General features: G+C 34.8%; 1 protein-coding gene across 1 annotated transcript in view; it reads left to right on the top strand.

The window, feature by feature from the left end:
- LOC115215632 (carbamoyl-phosphate synthase [ammonia], mitochondrial) overlaps positions 1-22,226 on the top strand; it is an 83,958-nt gene that overhangs the window by 13,997 nt on the left and 47,735 nt on the right. Inside the window, exons 3-12 of the mRNA XM_029784883.2 lie at positions 4,519-4,628; positions 6,221-6,365; positions 7,337-7,483; positions 8,187-8,279; positions 10,286-10,375; positions 11,570-11,698; positions 13,384-13,490; positions 15,141-15,282; positions 19,905-19,982; positions 21,672-21,767. Coding sequence (XP_029640743.1) covers positions 4,519-4,628; positions 6,221-6,365; positions 7,337-7,483; positions 8,187-8,279; positions 10,286-10,375; positions 11,570-11,698; positions 13,384-13,490; positions 15,141-15,282; positions 19,905-19,982; positions 21,672-21,767 — 1,137 coding nt within the window. The remainder of the gene's footprint in view (positions 1-4,518; positions 4,629-6,220; positions 6,366-7,336; positions 7,484-8,186; positions 8,280-10,285; positions 10,376-11,569; positions 11,699-13,383; positions 13,491-15,140; positions 15,283-19,904; positions 19,983-21,671; positions 21,768-22,226) is intronic.

Genomic DNA, 22,226 nt, shown 5'->3' with positions numbered 1-22,226 from the left:
AAATATTTTTATAACTGTTAGTTTTTGTCTTTCCGTCGCAAACAGCAGCACAGTAATTATAATATAGGCAGACTAACTAATAGCATAGTCAAATTAGTGTTACCATACTTAATGCAGTAAAGTTAGAAATAATTATGTGGAAAGGAAAAGACATTATTAGTCAATGACCAATATTACCTCAACTAGTCTGGCAAGTATGAAAGACAGCTCCAGATATGTTTTAGTGTCTTCTTAGATCTTATCAATGATGTATAGGCTTCACCAAACTTACTGAAAGATGATTGAAAGAATAACATACTGTGCTCTCAGGGTGGCAATCTGGCAGAATCATTAGCACGCTGGGTGAAATACTTTGTGGCATTTTGTCTGCCGTTACGTTCTGAGTTCAAATTCTGCCAAGGTTGACTTTGCCTTTCATCCTTTTGGGGTTGATTAAATAAGTACCAGTTACGCACTGGGGTCAATATAATTGACTTAATCCATTTGTCTGTCCTTGTTTGTCCTCTCTGTGTTAAGCCCATAGTGGGTAGTAAAGAAATAGGTATTTTGTCTGCCGTTATGTTCTGAGTTCAAATTCCACCGAGGTCAACTTTGCCTTTCATCCTTTTGGAGTCAATTAAATAAGTACCAGTTACGCACTGGGGTTGATATAATTGACTTGATCTGTTTGTCTGTCCTTGTTTGTCCTCTCTGTGTTAAGCCCCTAGTGGGTAGTAAAGAAATAGGTATTTTGTCTGCCGTTACGTTCTGAGTTCAAATTCCGCCGAGGTCAACTTTGCCTTTCATTCTTTTGGAGTCAATTAAATAAGTACCAGTTACGCACTGGGGTTGATATAATTGACTTGATCCGTTTGTCTGCCCTTGTTTGTCCCCTCTATGTTTATCCCCTTGTGGTTAATAAAGAAACATGTACTTTGTCTACCATTATGTTCTGATCTCAATTCCGCTGAGGTCGACTTTGCTTATCATTGTACTTAACTTCAAATCACAAAGATCTTGCAACCAACCTTGCCAAACTATGCACAAACACTTTGCTCATTCCTTCTTCCCCAGAAATGCCACTTTCTGTGTTTCCTTCCTCACCTGCATTTTTTTCTGCTGACATTGAACTACAGATGTTTAAAGGGTACATCAACTGTATCAATTTCAGCGCTCTGGGAGAACTTGCAAATGTCATAGTTACTGCACCCCACCACCTTTGAGTTACTTACAAAGAAAACACAGAAAAAAAAAACATCTCAGCAGCTCTCTTGAGCACTATCTTTCTCACCTGATTCAGAAATATATGCAACACTAACAGTATTAATTGCCTTACTTGCCTCTTGTTACTAGCTTTTACCAAATTACCTTTACTGAAAATGTCAATGTACTGAATATTAAATTTGCACTTGATAAATATCTCTAGCTTATCTCTCCTGCTATTATCAATAGTGTCTTTTATTAGGGGTTAACATATCAAATATCAGTATTATCCACAATCTCACAAATACTTCAGTAGTCAATTGTGACACCCAACAACTACCAGACAAGAAAAGGAGAAAAAAAAAAGTATCTTATAAGCCCTTGAGCTCATATTTATTGGGGAAGGAAAATGTAACTGTGTGACATTCATGCATATCCTCTCCATCACATCCCATGTTTTACTGCTATGTAACATAGCCATTTGTACACAGGCATCATGCTATCTGCATTTCACTTTAAGGGAGAAGCCTTTTGTTTCTAACAAAAGTAACAGCACTCTGAACTTTGTCCAGTCAGTTCTTATTCTAGCAACTAGGCTTTCAGAGTATCCTCCTCCTCTATTTATTTGGTCACCTAGGTAACAGAAACTATCTACTACATCTAAGGATCTCCTTAGGCATTTGAGGAAATCTATTTCCTGTGTATTCTTAATGATTATTGTATCTGCGCATCTGCAACACACCAAGACTACTTTTTCTGTTAACCTTCCTGTAATTTTACTCCACCTCTTATGTGAGCATATCTTGCACTGGGTACATCATATGGAATTTCTACCTGCACCTTTACTACATATTGAACTGAGCCATTTTCCTGAAGGAATTAGTAACTTGTCTGCTTTTCTGTTATCTAGTATTTTGGTCATTGTTAAATTAAGTCTAAGGCCCTTTGATTCTGATACTTGTTTCCACACTTGAAATTTCTTCTCTAATTCTTCTAGAGATTCAGCTATAAGATCAAGGTCATTGGTAGAGGAGTTTTCATGGGCAACCAGTTTTAAATTCCTCTGTTATGGCCTGGAATACTATGGTAAACAAGATAGATCTGGGAATCAATCCTTGGTGAATTAGTGCACACTAATTTCATTGCTGTACTCATTGCTGATATTCACCACCAGCCACTGATCTACCTCCTAGCTTCTACATCAACCACTAGACAAGTGAGTGAGGGTCCCTGTCAAAGGCTTTCTCCATATATACAAATACCAAGTATGAAGTTTTATTTTTGGCTAAAATGCTTCTTTTTCATTTAGATACAGGAAGATAACATCAGTAGTGCTTCTTCCTGGCAGAAAATCAATCATACATCTCATCTAGGTTAACTCACTTCCTAATTAGTTGAACTTTGACCCTTTCTGGAACTTTCACATCCTGGTTCAGCAATATGACACCTCTGTAATTATTTCTGACTAAGGTATCACCTTCACATTTGTAGAATTTGACAATAATGTTGCTATACCTCTCATTGGGCATGACACCTTCCTGGACAATCAGATTATTTATACAGGTGACTAGGGCATATCTCACTCCACCAGGTATTTTAAGCATTTCAGTAGTAATTCCTGATGGGCCAGGGGCTTTCCTTATCTTCATATCCCTAATTGCTTTGTCTACGAAGCAGCTGTCAGCTCAGATAGGTGATCTCTCTGTTGGGTTCACATTAAGAAGACTCCTTTTCCTATGTATTCTCTACTTTTGGCAGCCTTTCGCAGTGGCATTTCTTTACAAAATCACTAAATGCAAGTATACCATCATCCATCCGAACACACAGCATCACAGCTTTCTCTGAACCCACTATTTTGCAATTCAGAACACCACAAACCTCTTGACTTCGTGCCACAGAATATTAGCAAACTTTTTCCATTCTGTTTCTCCCTTAGCTAAATATAACTTTCCTGGCTTCTCTTCTGACATAGTTCTTTGCTGTCTCCTCTCTTCCAGACCCTCCGGGTTTGTTTCTTTGCTTTTATGGCCCTCTCTGCTTCATTGTTATACCTCCATGTCACCCTAGGTCTGGTTGGGCCTTTGTACCTACCACAAATTTTGCCTGTAGCCCTCAGTAAGGTATCTTGTTGGAACTTCCAGTTGTTCTCTATGTTACAAATCTGTAACTCCTCCCACTTCTCATCAAATGCTTCAATTAGAACATCTCTAAATCTCTGGCTATTCAAAGGACCCTTAGACCCTTAAGCTTTCAAATTTTTCTGTTCCAGATTGGTTTGCTTCTTGGAGTTCTTTTAACCCACAGTCTGAATTTGCTAATGACTAAACTATATTGAAGAATACATTCTTCTCAAGGGATGGTCTTTATGAGTAACCATCCATCCATCCTGTTTTCTAGTGAGAATGTAGTCAATCTGGCTGTGTAGCCACTAGATAGATAGGAGATCAGGTGACTGGTTGGTTTTCTGAAGTTAGTATTGCAAATCATTAGGTCATTTTCATCACAAAGCTTTAATAGCCTTGTCCCCTCCTCATTATAGGAACCAACTCCCTAGCCTCCACACACACTTTGGAAGCCACCTGGATTCGGCCCAACATACCCATTGAAGTCACCAACCATGAATATAAGGTTTCTGTCATATGTCATCAAAGTAGCCTGCAAAATGGCATCATAAAAATCAGTCTTGTTGTTCATCTGGCAGTCCTGGTTGAGGAACATAGGTTGAAATAATAGTTGTTCTACTTCACAAAATTAGTCTAAGCATAAGTACCTTGTTGCACACTTTGAATACCTTGATCATCTTAATCACCCAATTCTCATTATATCATTTTGAAACATTATATATTAGATTTAAGCAGTTAACCTTACAGGTGATTGTTTTCATCATGTATTAACATGAACTAATATCTGCCCCCATTCTTTCCCCTCTTAATGTATCTCATCCACCAAATACTGAATTAAACATTTGGCTCAAATTCATTCTCTAGACACATTTTTCCTATTTGTATGATCCTACAGGAATGCAAGCTGGGCATTGATTCTCACCAGTCTTGTAGACCTGCACATGTCATGGATACCACGTCTTCTTTGAGAAAACAAAATCACTATATATATATAAATATCTGTGTGTGTGTGTGTGTGTGTGTGTGATCATCTTTTAACGCCCACTTTCCATGCTGGCACACACACACACACACTTTATTTTCTTTCTGTAATAGGTAGACATTTTGTTGTGACTGTTTCTTTATGCCATTTGTTACATGGTTACAGAAAAACCCAAAAGATTTTTTTTTTTCCAGTAAGTTTTAGTAATTATAACAAACATTTCCTTTGTAGCCACGTAAAGCTCATCTTGTGTTGCAAGATGGAAGCTATTTCCAAGGATATTCATTTGGTCATGAAAGTTCTAGCAGTGGAGAAGTTGTATTCAATACAGGTCTTGTGGGGTAAGTTTTCCTGTCTTTTTTTCCCATGAATTTATCTGAGTGTCCCTTCCAACTATGAAAAACTCTAGGGTGAAGTAAGACTGGAACCCGGTATTTTATCTATTGTTAAAGCAATTGTGTGATTCATCAGAAACACAGCAATATGTTGACTTCCAGTAAGATATACACTTACAGACATATTATTAGTGTGTCTTGTATCATAACAGCACTGCACTGTGCCTCAAGTATTATTGTGATTTTATGATCATCAATGCAACAACACCTCTTCAAAACATCTAGAAACTAGAATATACCGTGTGTCTTTTCAGTTTTTAAGACTACATTTGATATGAGGGATATGTGCATTTATTTTTAAATGCTATGGCAATGTAAAATATACTGCTGTAATCGTTAGAAACACTGCCTAATAGGATAAGTGAATTGAGATAAATTTCAGCACATCAAAAAAAAAATATCTTGCAGTATTTTAGTTATGTCTTTGTATGTTGTGTGAGTTCAAATCTTGTCAGATTTGACTGGTTAGCTGATACTCTTGTATATATATGTGTTATATATGTTTAGAAATGCTGCATGTATCTTTTTAGAAGAATTCTTACAGAGAAGAAGAATAAATTTAGGAACTCTATATTCATTACATAAAATATATTTTATTCACTGGTTGTCAATGAAACATAATCAAAATTTAGAAACTAATTGAGAGTTGCTGAAGCATGGAACCACGCTAAGAGTTGCTGAAGCATGGAACAGACTGCCGGCATCAGTTGTTAGTTGTCGGAGCACTGCATCCTTCAAAACTTCAATGCTTCCTGAGATTCGCCAACACTACACCTGATTTTCTCCCCTCCATACACATGCAAGCATGTATCTGACTCATACACTGTTTGCTTTCCAGACATTTGTACATTACTGTATATACTTTATACGCACTTTTTGACAAGTTGTGGTGCACCTGAGCACTGCATACAATAATTTCATTATATTATATAAACAACAGCTAAATAATGGTTTTTAGTAATGTGGCATAGAGAAATAGATAGACATGGCAATGACGTGAATGGCTCTGAGTCTAATCGACAAAGAAGCAAAGATATTCTAGACATGCTAGACATTCTAGAAACTTCCAAAAGAAACGTGAAGCTTCTTGAATAATTAAGAATTACTTCTCATGAAATATCTTCCAAGAAACTTACTAAAGGAAGATTACTCTATAACACTTCTTGCAAGATTATATCATTCAACTATTTTAGCTACAAATGAGAAACTACTACACTCTTTTGCCTCAGCTAGTTATGCTGAGCTTCTTTTTACCCACTTTTTTTGAAAAGTGCCAAGTTTTTACAGGAGACTGGGGTAGAATTTTTAGATTTGCAATAATTTGTCACTATAAGAATCAAACATTTTAAATTTCTTTTAAATTTTCTTTTAAATATTATTATTATGCAACCCCGGTCAGCAACAACTGGAGTGGCATAACAACAAAATAAATTACTACTACTCACTGTTTTTACTTTTTTCTTTTCCTTTTATTTATTACATATTTTTTTTATTCTCCCTCTCTCTCACTCACTTTCTCTCATTTCAATTTGCTCCAGATATCCTGAAGCCCTTACAGACCCAAGTTATCGAGGACAAATATTGACATTGACATATCCAATCGTCGGCAATTACGGAGTCCCAGACACCAATATTAAGGATGAGAATGGACTAATGTTGAATGTTGAATCTGATCGCATCCATGTTAGTTATATTTCCTTCATCTGTTAGGATTTAGTATTCAGATGATGAAGTCACACTGTGGTACCACAGGATTAAGTTTTTGAGTTGCTGTATTTATGATCTTAGTTTCTGATATACTGGGCGTATGATATAAATTTCTAATGTGTTGAGTTTGTGGCCTATGGAATGTCGGTTTTGTCCTATTTTTTTCTCTTGCTAAATAGTGTTTTTAGTACATGTAAAAAAAAATATATATATTTCTGTGTTATTCATTGCAACTTGTATCTGCAATCAGCTGGAACCATTTCACTTCTTAAGAAAATGTCCTTAAGAAGGACATGAACTTATAACTTCCTCTTTCCACTCACTTTTAAAAATCTCCAGATTACATATTTTGTATGGTGAATGCTCTGACACCATGTAATAATTCAACCAAATCTTTCCAAGTAGGATAAGATAAAATTGGAGTCAATAATGGAAACAATGAAATGATGTATATTTACTGATCAATTCAAAACTATCTTTTTACAGATTTTGTCTGCACTAGGGATTTATTTATTAACATACTTTATTCTACAATTAAAATATGATATTCCATTGGAATATGAATTTTGATAGTCTTTAATTCATTGAAATGGTAATAACTAAATATATTTGGTTCTATTGGTATTGGTTATTTGTAAATATGAAGTACTGACTAATGCGTCATAGAAATGGAAGCTTCTAGAATCATTTTATTCTTATCAAATGAAATCAAATGTTTAGTTTTATATTCCGTTTCTACCAATTGTTTTTTGTCAAATTCGAGAAAAATCTTACGCATTTAACTTAAATTAACATTTTTGTATATGCAATTTACTGGTGAATTTTTAAATCAATTTGATGTAAAATGCTTCAGTATTTTGAAATCTTATGCATTTAACTGAATCATGCATTTATCTGGCATTAAGTTCAGCAGAACCAACTGTATTATGAATTTTGTTTTTTTGTAGGTTTCTGGTTTGATTGTACAAGATTATTCCCACCAACACAGCCACTGGAATTCAGTCAAATCACTCTCCCAGTGGCTTAAAGAAGACAAAGTACCAGCCTTGTATGGTATTGATACCAGGATGATAACTAAGAAGGTTCGCGACATGGTAAGGAGTTCCTAATATATATGTCATCATGATCACAGTTTTTGTGTCCACTTTTACATGCTTAACATGGGTCAAGTGAAAGTTGTTGAAGCAGATTTTCTACAACCAAATGCTCTTCCTGTCACCAACCTTCAATTCATGTTTTTACTGGAAGACTGATAATGAATGATACTTCTTATATGATAATGACACTCACAACCATCACATAATGTCAAGACATGAAGACGCAAATGCACACACTTTCTCACATGACAGATTTCTTTCAGTTTCCATCTACCAAATCTACTTACAAGGCTTTGGTTGACCTAGGGCAAGTATCTTCTATTAGTAGAAGTCCATGGTGCCACACAGTGGGATTGAAATCAAACCCATGCATAGATCTGCAGTTGTTCATGCTGCTCTGGTTGGCTCTTTTAAAAGTTCAGATTTTTTTTTTTTTGCATTAAAGCCTTGTGTTATAACAACAGTTTCTGAAGTAGGAAATAGTTTTCATTTATTTGGTGCTTCTTTGATGACTAAATTACTTCTATAGTTAAGTCTTCATGTATCTGTATGTTGATATTAAAATATAAAGAATTACTAAGAAACTAAGACAGAAAAACTGTGTATAAAGTGTATCTCTGTATATGTATTAAAATGTTATTTTCAAAAGTAAATCTTGAACTGTCTTCAATTTTCTATATTTGTTTTAAAAATCATATAGGGTACAGTCTTAGGAAAGATTGAATTTGAAGATCAGCCTGTGGAATTTATTAACCCAAATACTCGAAACCTGATGGCAGAAATCTCAACAAATGTAAGTTTCTATTGTTTTTCATTTTTTGACAGGGTGGAGTTGAAAATTGTTATTGCTGTTTTTTTTTGTTTTTTTTTTTAATATTTGGATAGTGAAATTATCATTGTTATCAGTATAGCCAAATTAGAAGTAATTAAAATGGTATATTTCACAATATTAAATATTTAGTATGTCATTGCTTTGGACTAAAATCTTTTAATCTTTACATTATGGGTTTGTTGAAACAAGCAGTAATAAGATAATTGGATTTCATTGACTGAACATATCACCCTAAAGAAACAATTTCTAGTTAGATAAAATAATAATTATAATAATAATTATTATAATAATGTTTCTAATTTTGACACAAGGCAAGAAATTTCAGGGGTGGGGAAGTCAATTACATCAACTCCAGTGCTCACTTGTTACTTATTTTCTCAGCTCCAAAAGGACGAAAGGTAAATAATAATAACAATAACAATAAAGGTTTTAAATTTTGACACAAGGTCAGCAATTTTGAGGGTACAATATTTTATCAATCCCAAAAGGATGAAAGGCAAAGTTGATCTCAGAGCATATAAAAATAATAATTACAAGTGTTGACAAAAGAATTGAGGACAATACAAGACAGTACAATGTGAAATAACATTAAAAGTGTAAAACAGGGGAAAATACAAACAAAGGAAATAGATGGAGAAACCAACGAAGGTTGTTTGTGGAAAACTCACAAAACTATGGTTACCCTGACCAGTAACACAAGTACCCTCTCTCAAGTATCCTTCTCCAAACTACCTGTACACGATCAGAGCAGGCCCTTTCACTTGTGCCTTGCTCAACACCCTTGTTTTTTTTCTGCAAATTTGCTAGGAGGCAGTACTTTCCTCTTCCACCCTCACTTTCCTTTTAAAAAGTTAATGTGGGCTTGGCCAAATAAGATGGTGTGCATCTTCAGTCCTTTCAATCACTTCCACTACACAACATTTTTTACCAAAGCCACTGCATCAGTCAGATAAAGACTGCTTGCTCTCTCTGTCTAAAGAAATGCGTCAGTTAGGAAAATCTTCACAGCCCCAGCTCACGTCTGTTCATCATCAGCTATGGTATACCAGTCCTCAGTATAGCAAGTGCTGACAGCAAATGCAATGCCTGATCAGGGTGAACCCATCACTTCCATGAAAAGCAGAAGAGCAGACAATCCAATTTGTTCAGATGTGAACTGGGGCTAGGCACAACTGTCAAGTGGTAAGAGATGTAGACATTTGTTATTGCTGCCTGACCTGTCAGAGATAGCTTCTTTTTTGGCCCATTTCTGAGTGTGACTGGCCACCCATAACTTAAAAATTTATACATACACGTGTATTTGTATACTATTGTAATATTGGGTTTTATCTTCTACCCAAAATACAGAGCAGTTTTTCAATTTTCCCATGTTATTACATATGTATGCTGGCTGTTTTGAAGTTACCAAAGATCCTATGAATATTCTGGCTTTGACTTTTGCTTCATTCTATAAAACTGATCTATAGTTTCTATTGAACACTTTCCATTTTGAAGTTGATTTAATAAATAAATTATCATTTCTAAAATTTACTTTATTGACATTTGAAAAAATGTTTTAAAAAACGACAATATTCTAACATAAGTGCTAGCTTAAGCATGGTGTACCTTACTATTGAAGAAGGAGTTGAAGGTAAAATAAAAGAAAATTGTAAACCTGAAATGGAAACAATGAGGTGTCGAGAGGTGTTGATTCTATAGAAATACAGCACATAGAAAAAAGTGACACAAACCAAATTGCACTCAAATGAAACCATGTAAGGGACAATTTTATACTTTTTTATGTTTCATGTTAATTTTCAATGTGTGTGTGCGCGCACACACATGCATGCATATACATATATTTCATTCAATGTAAAACTTCCATTGTCATCAAACCCCATTCTTATAATGTCTTTCACTTGTTGTTTATGGTAGTGATAGTGATGATGATGATGATTAGGATATTTTTTTGTTGTTATTTTCTCTAGGTAGTAAAATACTATGGAAAAGGGAATCCTTATAAGATTCTGGCTGTTGATTGTGGCATTAAGCACAACATGATTAGAAGTTTGATCAAAGTAAGTATATTTCAAAGTTTTTATCTTCTCTGTATGTATTCATTATTTTTTTACTCACAAGGAGCACTATTTATCATGCAGTGTTTAGAAATGGTTAAAAAGTGTCTCTATCTAGAATAATCCCAGCTTAGAAGAAGACATGAAGTCAATATTTCAACTTAACCAGTGATCCTGCTTCTTAACCACAATAAGTTGTAGCTACTCATCTATGGTTTAGTGAACTGAAATCCCACTGATTTGCTTCTGGGAGTATTGGTACTTGGAAACCATTTTGGTCGTTGGATAATCATATTGAATACTAATCAAGCAGCCCTTCAATATAACGGAAATAATCTTTGACTGAAATGAATTTGTTTGTGTTTTGGGCTGAATGAAATAATGTAGATATGACAATTCTGCTTTATGTTCAGTTAGTTATGGTTCTTGCACTCAAAATTTTAGGGATTTTTTAACAAGTGCTTGTGGCTATATGTTGAATGCACTGGTTCTTGTCCAATTTCTGAAGTAAAGTAACATCAAGCCTAGATAGTACTTGAGAAACTTAGGTGCTGTAAGCATCTCACTTTTTAAGGCACAGATATTTCTGTGTGTTTAGAATCTTGCTTCCCAACCACATAGTTCCAGGTTTGGTCCCTCTGCATGATACCTTGGGCAAGTGTCTTCTAACTATAGCCTCAAGCTGACTAAATCCTTGTGAGCGGATTTGGTAGATGGAAACTGAAAGAAGCCCATTATATATGTGTTTGCGTGTATGTCTGTGCTTGCTCCCCACCCATCCACACACACACACATTACCACTCAACAACTGGTGTTAGAGTGTTTATGTCCCTGTAACTTTGCAGTTCAGCAAAAGCGAATAATAGAATAAGTACCAGGCTTAAAAATTCATTTGACTAAAAAAAATTTTTTCAAGTCAGTGCCTCAGCATAGCCACAGTCTAACAACTGAAACAAGTAAATGAGAGACATGTCGTCATCATTATTGATGAATATTATTGATCATATAATTTCTGGAGATAGAAAAATCATTTGAATTCATCTTCTGGATGGTATTTGTCGCTCAAATCATGAGAAGATAATTAGTCATTACAAAAAAAAAAATAATAAAAAATAACTTTAAATGCTGCTAATGTTGTATTTTTGCATCTAACAACAGTGTCAGATAATCAACAAAACACTCTTTATCTAATTTCAGCGAGGAGCAGAAGTAAAGTTGGTCCCTTGGGATTATGATTTTTCTCAAGATACTTTTGATGGTTTATTTATTTCTAATGGCCCTGGAGACCCAACAATGAGCACAGAGACAATCAAATATCTGAAAGAGGTTAGGATGCATTTATTGTTTTATTTCAGTTCCAAATAAAACTTGAAAATTACAGGTAGAAATGACAACTTATTTGCAATATTTGAATTGATATTAATCTTTTCTTAATCAGGTCTACTTTGTGTGCAGAGTTGGTTAACAAAAAACCCCTCTCTCTCTCTCTCTCTCAACACACACACACACACACATATATATATATATATATATATGAAAATATTCAGGGTGCATAAGGCATCTAAGGACAGATTTATGTTTATAAAAAACATATAAAACAACAGATAACATTATTTATCAAAAAATTCTATGAGAATAAAAATGAACCTTCTTTTCTGTAATGTTATTCAATAAAGCCACCTTCAGCTCCAACAACTGTTTCCATATGGAATCTAAATCATTTACATGCTCGAATCAAGTGGTCCTGGTTCAGTTTGGACATTATTCTGACTATGGCAGCTTTCAAAGAATATTTGGTGTTATGGGCATGTTCACTGACCTTCTCTCAGCAATGCTCCACATGTACAATGGATTGAGATCTGGGGGATTAGGAGGCCAAATGTTATGGTTTATGTGATCATGAAAATTTTCAGCCATCCATTCCTGTGTTACTAGAGCCATGTATGATAGTGCAGAGTCTTACTGAAACACATATCGCCTTCCATTGCATACATTGTCTATCCAAGGTTTAACAGTTGTTTCCAGGACCTCAATGTAGGCGGCAGAGTTAACTCTAAGGCCTTGTGGAAAGAGGTAAGGAGGCATCACATGCCCTTCATTACTGACAACCCCTAAAACCATGACAGTTGCAGGAAATTTTGTATGTATAACACTTGGAACTTCAGAAGGGTTTGCACTTAACCATTTGTCATTTCTTCTGTTAACTTTTTGATCTTGGCCAAAATTTTCCTCATTTGAGTAAAACCTTTTAGATCTAATGTAGTGAGTTTGTGTTGCTTTTTCTGAAAAATTGACCTTTCATCATCATATAAGACTTATAAATGATGTCTTCATTGACAACATTTCTGACTGTTCCTTCTGACACATGGAGATCTTTTGCAACTGACCTCATGGACTCTCTGGAATTGTAATCAGTGGCCTGTTGAACTTGATGGATAAATTCAGGTTCTTTCAGCTATGGCACCCTCACCATACATAGCACAAATGTCGCGAGTCGCTTTTGCGGCTTTAGAACCTTGATTAAAAGCAAAAAGAAGGAGGTGTTGAAAATGCTCATTTTTCTTAACTTGACATTCCATTTTAATGACCTGAAAATAAACAAAAATTAACTAAAATTAACTAGAAAAGGAACAATTTAGATTCCAAAATGATTCAAAAATAGAATTCTCAGAAAAAATAGATTCCAAAATTTAAAAATGCAATAAATTCCAAAATTTAAAAAAACGGCAGGAACTTAGTTGCCAACCCAATATATGGTTCAAATGTACAAAAAAATAAAAGGCAGAGACAAATGAGGGAACAATAAGCAAGTTGTATTAGTTTGACACTTGGGGAAAATGGGAAAGTCTTTGAGACTCTCTCTCTCTCTTTTTATTTATATACATATATTTAAAAATATATATATAGAGAGAGAGATTTGTGTGTAATTGGAGTCATGTCATGTGTTGGGACTGTTACAATGTTTAACTTTTATTCTCTAAAATGTTAATCTGTTTCTTATAATTTTGCAGTTCCTGAAGCAAAATAGACCAGAGCCACTCTTTGGAATCTGTATGGGAAACCAACTGACTGCTTTAGCGGCTGGTGCTCAGACTTATAAGTTGGCACTTGGAAATCGGTAAGATGTGAATGTTTTCATACTTCACCCTTTAACTTATGAATTAAATTTGTTTTCTTTTCAACACCAAACATCCATTTGTATGTTTTGATTATTTTGTGTTATTTTTGTTGCATTTTAAACATTTATTATGATTTGGGAGAGTTGTTAGAGCGTTGAATAGAATACTTTATGGTATTTGTTACAACTTTTTACATTCTGACTTAAAATCCCACTGTGCTCAACTTTGCCTTTCATTCCTCAGGGGTCAATAAAATTAAGTAACAATCAAATACTAAGTTGATTTAGTCAACTTAACCCCCATTACTGGTCTTCTTACTTAAATTAGAAACCATTATTAATATTATTTTTTGTTATTAATATGGTGAGCTGGCAAAATTGTTAGCATGCTGAGCAAAATGCTTAGCGGCATTTCATGTCTTTATGCTCTGCGTTCAAATTCTGCTGAAGTTGACTTTGCTCTTTCATCCTTTCAGTGTTGATAAAATAAGTACCAGTTGAGCACCGTGTGTTGGCCTAATTTATCTACCCCACCACTAAAATTTCTAGCCTTGTGCCAAAACTTACAAGCAGTATTATTATTGTTATGGTTTTTATTATTATTGTTGATGAGGATGCTGCTTTGTCAGTCATTGGGTATGATATTTCTCTGTTGTATATGACTGACCATGCAATTGACATTTTATGATATATTCTATCGTATATAATATTTTGCAAGGAATTTTCAGCATTGCAGCAACTATTCCTGATGGTCCAGTTGTTCTCTTTACTTCATATCCTTAACTGTCCTTTCAACCCTGCAGCTGTCAACTTTAAGACCTGGTTCCTCTGATAGGTCTCATTTGGGTAGACTTTCTCTCCTTCAAATATTCTCTTTATTCCACAACCTCTTGAAGCAAAATATACAAACCTTTTTTCTTCTCATTGTCAATGAAAGCAGGATCAATTAGCAGAAACAGCTGCCATAAAAATAGTTGGTAGCTTTTGTTACCTAGGTGACTTGTTCAGTTGTGGAGACAGATATTCTAAAAGTATAGTAATCAAAATAATCGCCCCTGCTGGCAACAAGGAGATAGGTTGTAAGATACATGTGCATGAAATTTTAGCTGAGTGGCATTTCAAATAATTTCTATTTTGATTCCATAATCAATAATTACTGAAATTGGTTTCAAATTGGTTTCTATGTTTCAAATAATTTCTATTTTGATTCCATAATCAATAATCACTGAAATTGATAAATAAACAAATATATGTTGATGTGCTACTACAAGTAGAGATTAATATTTGATTCTGGATGGCAAGCTGGTAGAATCATTAGCATGCCCAGCTAAACACTTGACAGCATTTCATCCATCTTTACGTTCTGAGTTCAAATTCCACTGGGGTTGACTTAACCTTTCATCCTGAGGGATCAATAAAATAAGTTACCAGTTGAGCACTGGGGTCGATGTAATCAACTTACCCACTCCCTGAAATTGCTTGCCTTCTGCCAAAAAGTTTCAAACCAATATTTGGAGCTGGGTCCTTCATCTAAACCTCACTCTCACTTGCACTTTCTCTCTTTTTCTTTCAGTCATTCATGCACTGTACCTTTTTATGATTTTGTTGTTTCATTTTTTTTATTTTCTTTTTTTGTTTTGTATCTCTCAGTGGCCATAACCAACCTGTTGTGAATGTTCTAACTAACCAGGCATTTATCACATCACAGAACCATGGCTTTGCCATTGATAGTAATTCTCTGCCAGAAGACTGGAAAGTTTTGTTTGTCAATGCCAATGACAAAAGTAACGAGGTTAGTTTAATAAATGAAAAATCCAATCCAAACAACTAATGAACTACAAAAAGAATTTTCATGAGGATAGAGACACACAAAAAAGTAGACAAGTGACTCTAATAGTTAAGCCTGTATCCTATAATCCTGTGTGTTTGTGAGACATGACTTTAATCCTTTTTGCTATGTAATGTGTTTAGAAAAGGTAGCCTATTGGAACAAGTTTTTTTCAAATTAAAACTCATGTGAAGATTTGAACCACACATTACAAGATAATGAAAAACTTGCTAGTTATGTTAAAAGTTGAGTGTTTTTGCATGAAGACAAACTATTGCTTATAATAGGGGTTGATGGGTTGACTTTTTCCATCATTGGTCTACTTTCTATGACTTACCCTAATACGACTCTCTTACTGATATTGATGATTCATAAATACATTTTGGTCCACTTAATCCCATGTCAAGTGTGATATTGGTGAAATATCCAACTCATATCATAGTGATTTTATGACACTACAAAATCTGTCCAAGCTGTTCTTTGAAATCAATCTTAATTTTGACATTTATCACTGAAGATATCTGCGAAATATTGTAGACATTTATGAAACTGTTTCACATATAAAGTAGAAAAATAATGTTATACAGTATTTAGCTGTTACATATATATATATATATATGAGGGGAAGTCAAAAATTATCCACACTTTTGTCATAACATATCTTTATTATTGTCACACTGCCTTCTGCACATGCATGCTTATAGGTGGTAAAATTGTGATCACGTGATCAAATTTTAAGCCTGATCGCACCATTTTTCTTTCTGACTTTATAATATAAGCATGGCCGCTTCACAAGCAATGTGCACCAAAGAAGAACAAAGAGCAGTGATCTGATTAGTCATGGTTCTACCTATCAAATCATCCATGATGAGCTCAGCTTCCATAAAGTCTGTGCAAGATGGGTGCCAAGAGAACTTACTGCAGAGCACAAGCACAAACATCTTGAGGTCTGCCAACACTTACTTGATTGCAAGGAATTTTTTAGCAGAATAGTCACAGGAGATAAAACAGGGGTCCATCTTTATGAGGCAAAATCCAAAAGACAGAGCATAGAGTGGAAACATTCTGGCTCACCAGCGACAAAGAAATCCAAGACTCAGTCTTCCATGGAAAAGAAATTACTAACCCTTTTTTGGGACTCAAAAGGGCCTATACTGGAAGACTACCTGGTAAAGGGGTGTATGATCAACAGTGCAAGATACAGTGCTTTGCTGGTCAGCAATTCGCATCAAACGCTGAAGCCTATTGTCAAAGAAAGTTTTGTTGTTGCATGAAAAGGCATGCCCACACATGGCCACCCAGACTGTTGAAGCCATTGATCAATTGGGATTTGAGGTGCTGGAACACTCTGTCTACAGCCTAGATCTCGCCCCTTTCAACTGTCGTATCCTTGGCCTGCTCATAGATGGTCTATGAGGTCATCAGTTTCCTATGGATGAAGATGTGAAGGAAGCAGGGCATAAATGGTTGCACGACCAACCAAAGACCTTCTTGGCAGGAATACACATGTGTATGTATATACATGTGTGTGTGTGCATGTAAATATATATGTATGTACACATACATTTATGTACATGTATGTATGTATTCATACATACATATATGTGTGTGTGTTTATATGTATTTTGATACGTGCACACACACACACACACACACTCTCATTGAGTTCCTTGCCTTCACTTTATTAAGTCTCCATCTACTTTTTTATTTTCTTTATTCATTTCCTTCTCATTCTATATCCTTTCAGTATACCACACTGCTTGCATAACCAAGGAGGGTTACTAAGGCTGCCCCATATCCTGTAACCATTTGTGTCACCTACCACCACGAACCATGATCCTCCCCTCCCTTGTGATTTTTTGTTGATATTTACCACTCTTTCCATTACCATATCTGTTGCTATTCTGTCTAGCCGCCCATGTTGTTCTTCTATTCCACTTCCTTATCAATCACTAGCATGTAGTTATTACTCTCTCCTTTTTCTCATCTCTCCCACCTCCTTCCTTCTCTTTGTTCTTCTTTTCACACTTTCAATCCTGTATGTCAGAAACTCCCTAAAGTAAAAAGGGCCCCTTAGTCCAGTAGTTCTCAATCAATTTTTGCCTGTGGATCCCTTTTGATTTCTATTTTCTTCGGATGGACCAATATAGCCATTCAATGTTTAAAACATCATATTATACTTTGATAATTAAATATTAATAAGAAATTGTATTAAAAAGTTGTTAAAATATTTTTATGTATTGTAGAAGTATAAATAATTTATTGCACATAGATTTTAACAAAAAAATCTTATATGGACTTCCAAGGGCCATATGAAATCTAGTTGAGAAACATTGTCTTAGTCTCATAGGGTTGCAAGATAACTTACCATAAAAGCCTATGTAATTTATGCACATTTTTTGCAAAAATAAAAATAAACTTTAGGGCATGTGTAAATTACATGAGTAGATCATTTCCAGAATTTTTCTTGTAGAAAAAAAAGTACAAAATGTAAACATTCATACTGGAAGTTGACTCATTTAATGTCAGAATAGGTTTTTACAGAAAAAAATAATGGCTTAGATATAATGAAACTGACTTTTATTTATGCTGGATGGTATAATGCTTACTTTTTCTGTATAAATTTACTAAAACCATTAAATGTTTAACTCCTTTTTGAAGTCTGACGTCCATGCTGTTAAACACGGTCCAGGCCATATTTTACATTGCTTGGAATTTCTACCTATCACAGTGGAACACTATTGATATACATAGTGATACAGATATTCCTGACTGAAAAAAAATGTAATGACATGGATAATCTTGATCGTATGTAACATATGGTTTAATTATAAACAGGGCAAATTCTTATCCATTTCTCCACAGACTAAAAACAATGAACAACCTTAATCAATTTTCAAACCTTATTGCATTCTCATCAGAAGCATCTACGTCATTCTGACAGTCTCCAGAGAAACAAGCAGCCAAACTGTTTATATGCCCTACAAATGCAGCAGTTACTCTATGTAGGAGTCCCTAATTTGCATACCGAAAGTGTTTAACACTCCATAAATTCCAGTGGCATGTCAAAGGGGATCTTAGTCCATACAGTATCAAGGTATGATATACTATACATGTAATATATGGTATAATTATAAACAGGGCCAATTTTTAGCCATTTCTCTGCAGACTGAAAAAAAATGATGAACAATCTTAATCAATTTTCAAACCTTATTGAGTTCTCATTAGAGGTGTCTACATCATTCTGACAGTCTCCAAAGAAACAAGCAGCTAAGCTGTTTATATACTCAAAAAATGCAGCAGTTACTCTATAAAGGAGTCTCTAATTTGCATAATGAAAGTGTTTGTTTTTATTTTTGTCTGTTTATTACTAGGTACTATTTACGCCAATTTTGAACATTGGCTTCATTAATAATTAAAATGCCTTCTGGCAGCTCTATTGTTACATTCAAAAATGCATATTCAATATATTTAATTTCTCCTTCGCAGTAAACGATTCATAAGTTCTGCCTGTACTGACGATAATGGTAATGACAAATTTTAAAATTTGTTTGACATTTTAATAAGTGTGGAAGGGATTAAAATTTCAATACTCCTTATCAAAGGTTCCAACGAGAATAGGCAGAAAAGAATTTTGTTTACACAATCAGTTTGATCAGTCACCTTTCCCTGTCAGTTGAGTAAAGTGTCATCCAAGCTGATGTTTATTGGTAATGAAACTTAATTTGCAACACCTGTATGTATTTATCAGCTCTGTTTTTGTTGGTAATTCTTATCAACAACTTTTCCTGTGATCGTGATTTAAAAAAACATACAACAGTATCCTAAAGATAGAACATAATCTCTTGTGGGCAGGAAAGGTAAAATGAAGTTTATTATAAACAACACAATTGTAATTTAATAGCTTTCAATGTGATACCTGTTAGACAGAAATTATTCTTATTTAATAAAATCTAATTATATGTAGGTGAAATAATGCTAAATATAACTAAATTGAAAAACTTTTCCTCTGGCTATATCAGCAATTCTGAAAACTTTTGGGTGCAGCTCTTACATGAGTAGAAGCTTTTTTTAACAGATCTTATCCTGTGTAATTTACGCTGGTGATTTTCAAGATAAACTCTGCCAGGGGTCAGTGATAGGAAGGACATCCAGCCATAGAAACTATGCAAAAAATGGAATGAACAAGTATGTTGTTGACCTCTGACCCATCTAGGAGAGCAGTAACTTTAAATAAGAACTGACTTGGACTGTGATAACTCTAACTCATGCCAGCAAAAAAAACGGAAAGACATAAATTATGATAATGGTAATAATGTGTACACATAAGCATATATCCATCTTTCAGGGTTTCAGTTTGTGTTGCTTCCTTCTAGAAATGATGTAACAAACACCAATTACATATAGCGAATAATTAAAACATTTCTAATTTTTGATCTTGTGCAAATGTTAGAAATTATTTTCCTTTCTCTTCCTTTTGCCTTTACTCTTCGTCCTCTTCCTCTACATCCTCCTCATAATCTTTCATCCCATTATCATCATCATCATCATCACCATCATCATTATTATAATTATTATTCTTTCAGGGTATTATGCACACATCACGTCCTATATTTACGGCCCAGTTCCATCCTGAAGCTTGGGGAGGTCCAACAGATACAGAGGTAATTTTTGCTTTGTTGTTCTTTGCTTCATTATTTTAAGGTCTGCAGCTGGTAGGAACACTTTATAACGGCTGCTATTTTATGGTTTTTGAATTGTGAATTTTGTCTGGCAGTTAAGTCTTACACTGATCATAACCACTTTTTTTGTTTTTGTTACAATGGCTTCTACCTAATTTTTCTGACTTAAAATTTTGTTATCAGTAACTCAACATATTCACAACATTCATTGGTAATAGTCCTGTGAACTATATATAATAGAACAAAGCAGGTAAATGAAAGTTTATCTTTATGTTCATCAGTGACCATAAATATTTCATTGGTGATGAATGTATTATTGATGAGTTGTGTTACAACCAGATGCTCTTCAGGTTGCTAACCCATATCTGCTTTTCAAGTAAGGGTTTGTCTTCAAAGATGCAAAGTGAGCAGACAGAAGTGATAACAATAACATAGATTGTAGCTTTTGATGTTTCTAGAGCACAAATGTATAAAAAAAAATACACAAGCTCACATACGCACACTCTCGCACATAGATACAAATGATAGACTTCTTTCAGTTTCTGTCTACCAAATAATACTTTGTTTGGAAACAGAACATTGCTGGTGACAGGAAGGGCTTCCTGGCTGTAGAAAATCTTCCTCAACAAGGCCTTTCTGACCCATGCAAGCATGGAAAAGTAGATATTTAACACTTTTGAGGCACGTGGTGCTTTGCTATGTGTAGCTAAAAAGACGAAAAATTTTTTCTATTGAAATACATCTACTGAAAGACAATCTCTGATTAGCTATTACACTTCAAAACCAACCATTCACACCATTTATTCCATTGGGTTAACGGATCAGCCTCAAAGTCCTTTCAGCTTGTATCACTTGGACCAACCAATTCGCCTGGGTGTCCCGAGAGGGTTAAATAGTGATGATGATGATGACACCAGTACTGTTCATGTGTGACCTTGACCTTCAATTTAATAAGGACCACATCATGCCACATCATTTACTTATTGATCTGCACTTGCTAAAGTGAACATATATTTAGTTAACTTGGCAAGGATTTGGAAAAGCAATAATATGTTTGTTCAAAACTTTGTTTCATATTGGAAGAAAGTTTTGGGGTAAATTTTCTGAACTGTATACCATGTCTCAAATAGTACGATGTTTCAAATCAAGAACATCATCTTTGAGATCACTCTGAATCTGGATGGTTCCCATGACAATAAACAACAATTACTTTGCTCAAGTGCATGTTGTGATCCATAAAAACCATTGCCTGACTGTCTGTGAAGTTTCTGAAGATGCAAGTATCTGTAAGGGGTTATGCCACATAATTTTAAAAGAAAAAAACGACAAAAAAAAAACGTTGATTTGTCACAAGATTTGTACCTCTTATGCTAAGAGATGACCAAATAGAGAACTAAGTGACAGTCATCCAGAAATGACTGTATGGATGTTTATGAAAACTTTCTGAGAAGTGTTACAACATGTGATGATGAGACATGAATGTAGAGCTGTGAGGTTGAAACAGAAACATAATTGTTAGTGGGGGTCAGTTTATCTTTGCTGAAAAAAAAAAGCCAGTCACTCAATTGTGAAGGTAATGTTGCACATGTTTTTTGATTGGAAGGGCTGTATCCATTATGAGTTTGTTCTGCATCAATGATGATGATGATAATCTTTAAATTCTTATTTCAGTTCCTATTCGACTATTTCCTTGAACTTGTCAAAACTCAGCAGCCCTCTGTGTACCATATTTTGAAACCAGCACCTAAAGCTCAACCTCCTGTAAAGGTATGTAAAATCATTCACACATCAAAGTATTTAGTAAGGATAATGGGAACACAAGCAGTGATGTTGACTATCCTCTTTGAATCCAGCTGTAAATAGTGCAAAAATCAAAAGTTTGTAGCTTTTGGGGGGAGTGACTAGATGCCACTCTAAACCCTACTCATATTCTCCTGATAACCACTCATCTTACACACCACCCCGTAACCACCCCACTTAAACTAAAAAAAATGGCCCCTTGCTATCACACTGTATCGTACAACAAAACATCTTGAAATGCCTCCATTTTTACTTTATCCAACTACACACCCCAACATAAAACCTATCTTTTTCCATCCATATCAGACTTGCTCCCCCTGTACACATGCATGCCAGTTACGAAAACATTGCCAGTCACTTTCAACTCAACAAGACTATTGACCTGACATTGTTTAGTCCCTCCAATCCTGCCAGCTTTTATCCTAT

Source organism: Octopus sinensis, linkage group LG9 (assembly GCF_006345805.1).
Source record: "Octopus sinensis linkage group LG9, ASM634580v1, whole genome shotgun sequence".
Taxonomy (NCBI): Eukaryota; Metazoa; Mollusca; class Cephalopoda; order Octopoda; family Octopodidae; genus Octopus; species Octopus sinensis.
This window is presented reverse-complemented; position numbering and strand designations above follow the sequence as displayed.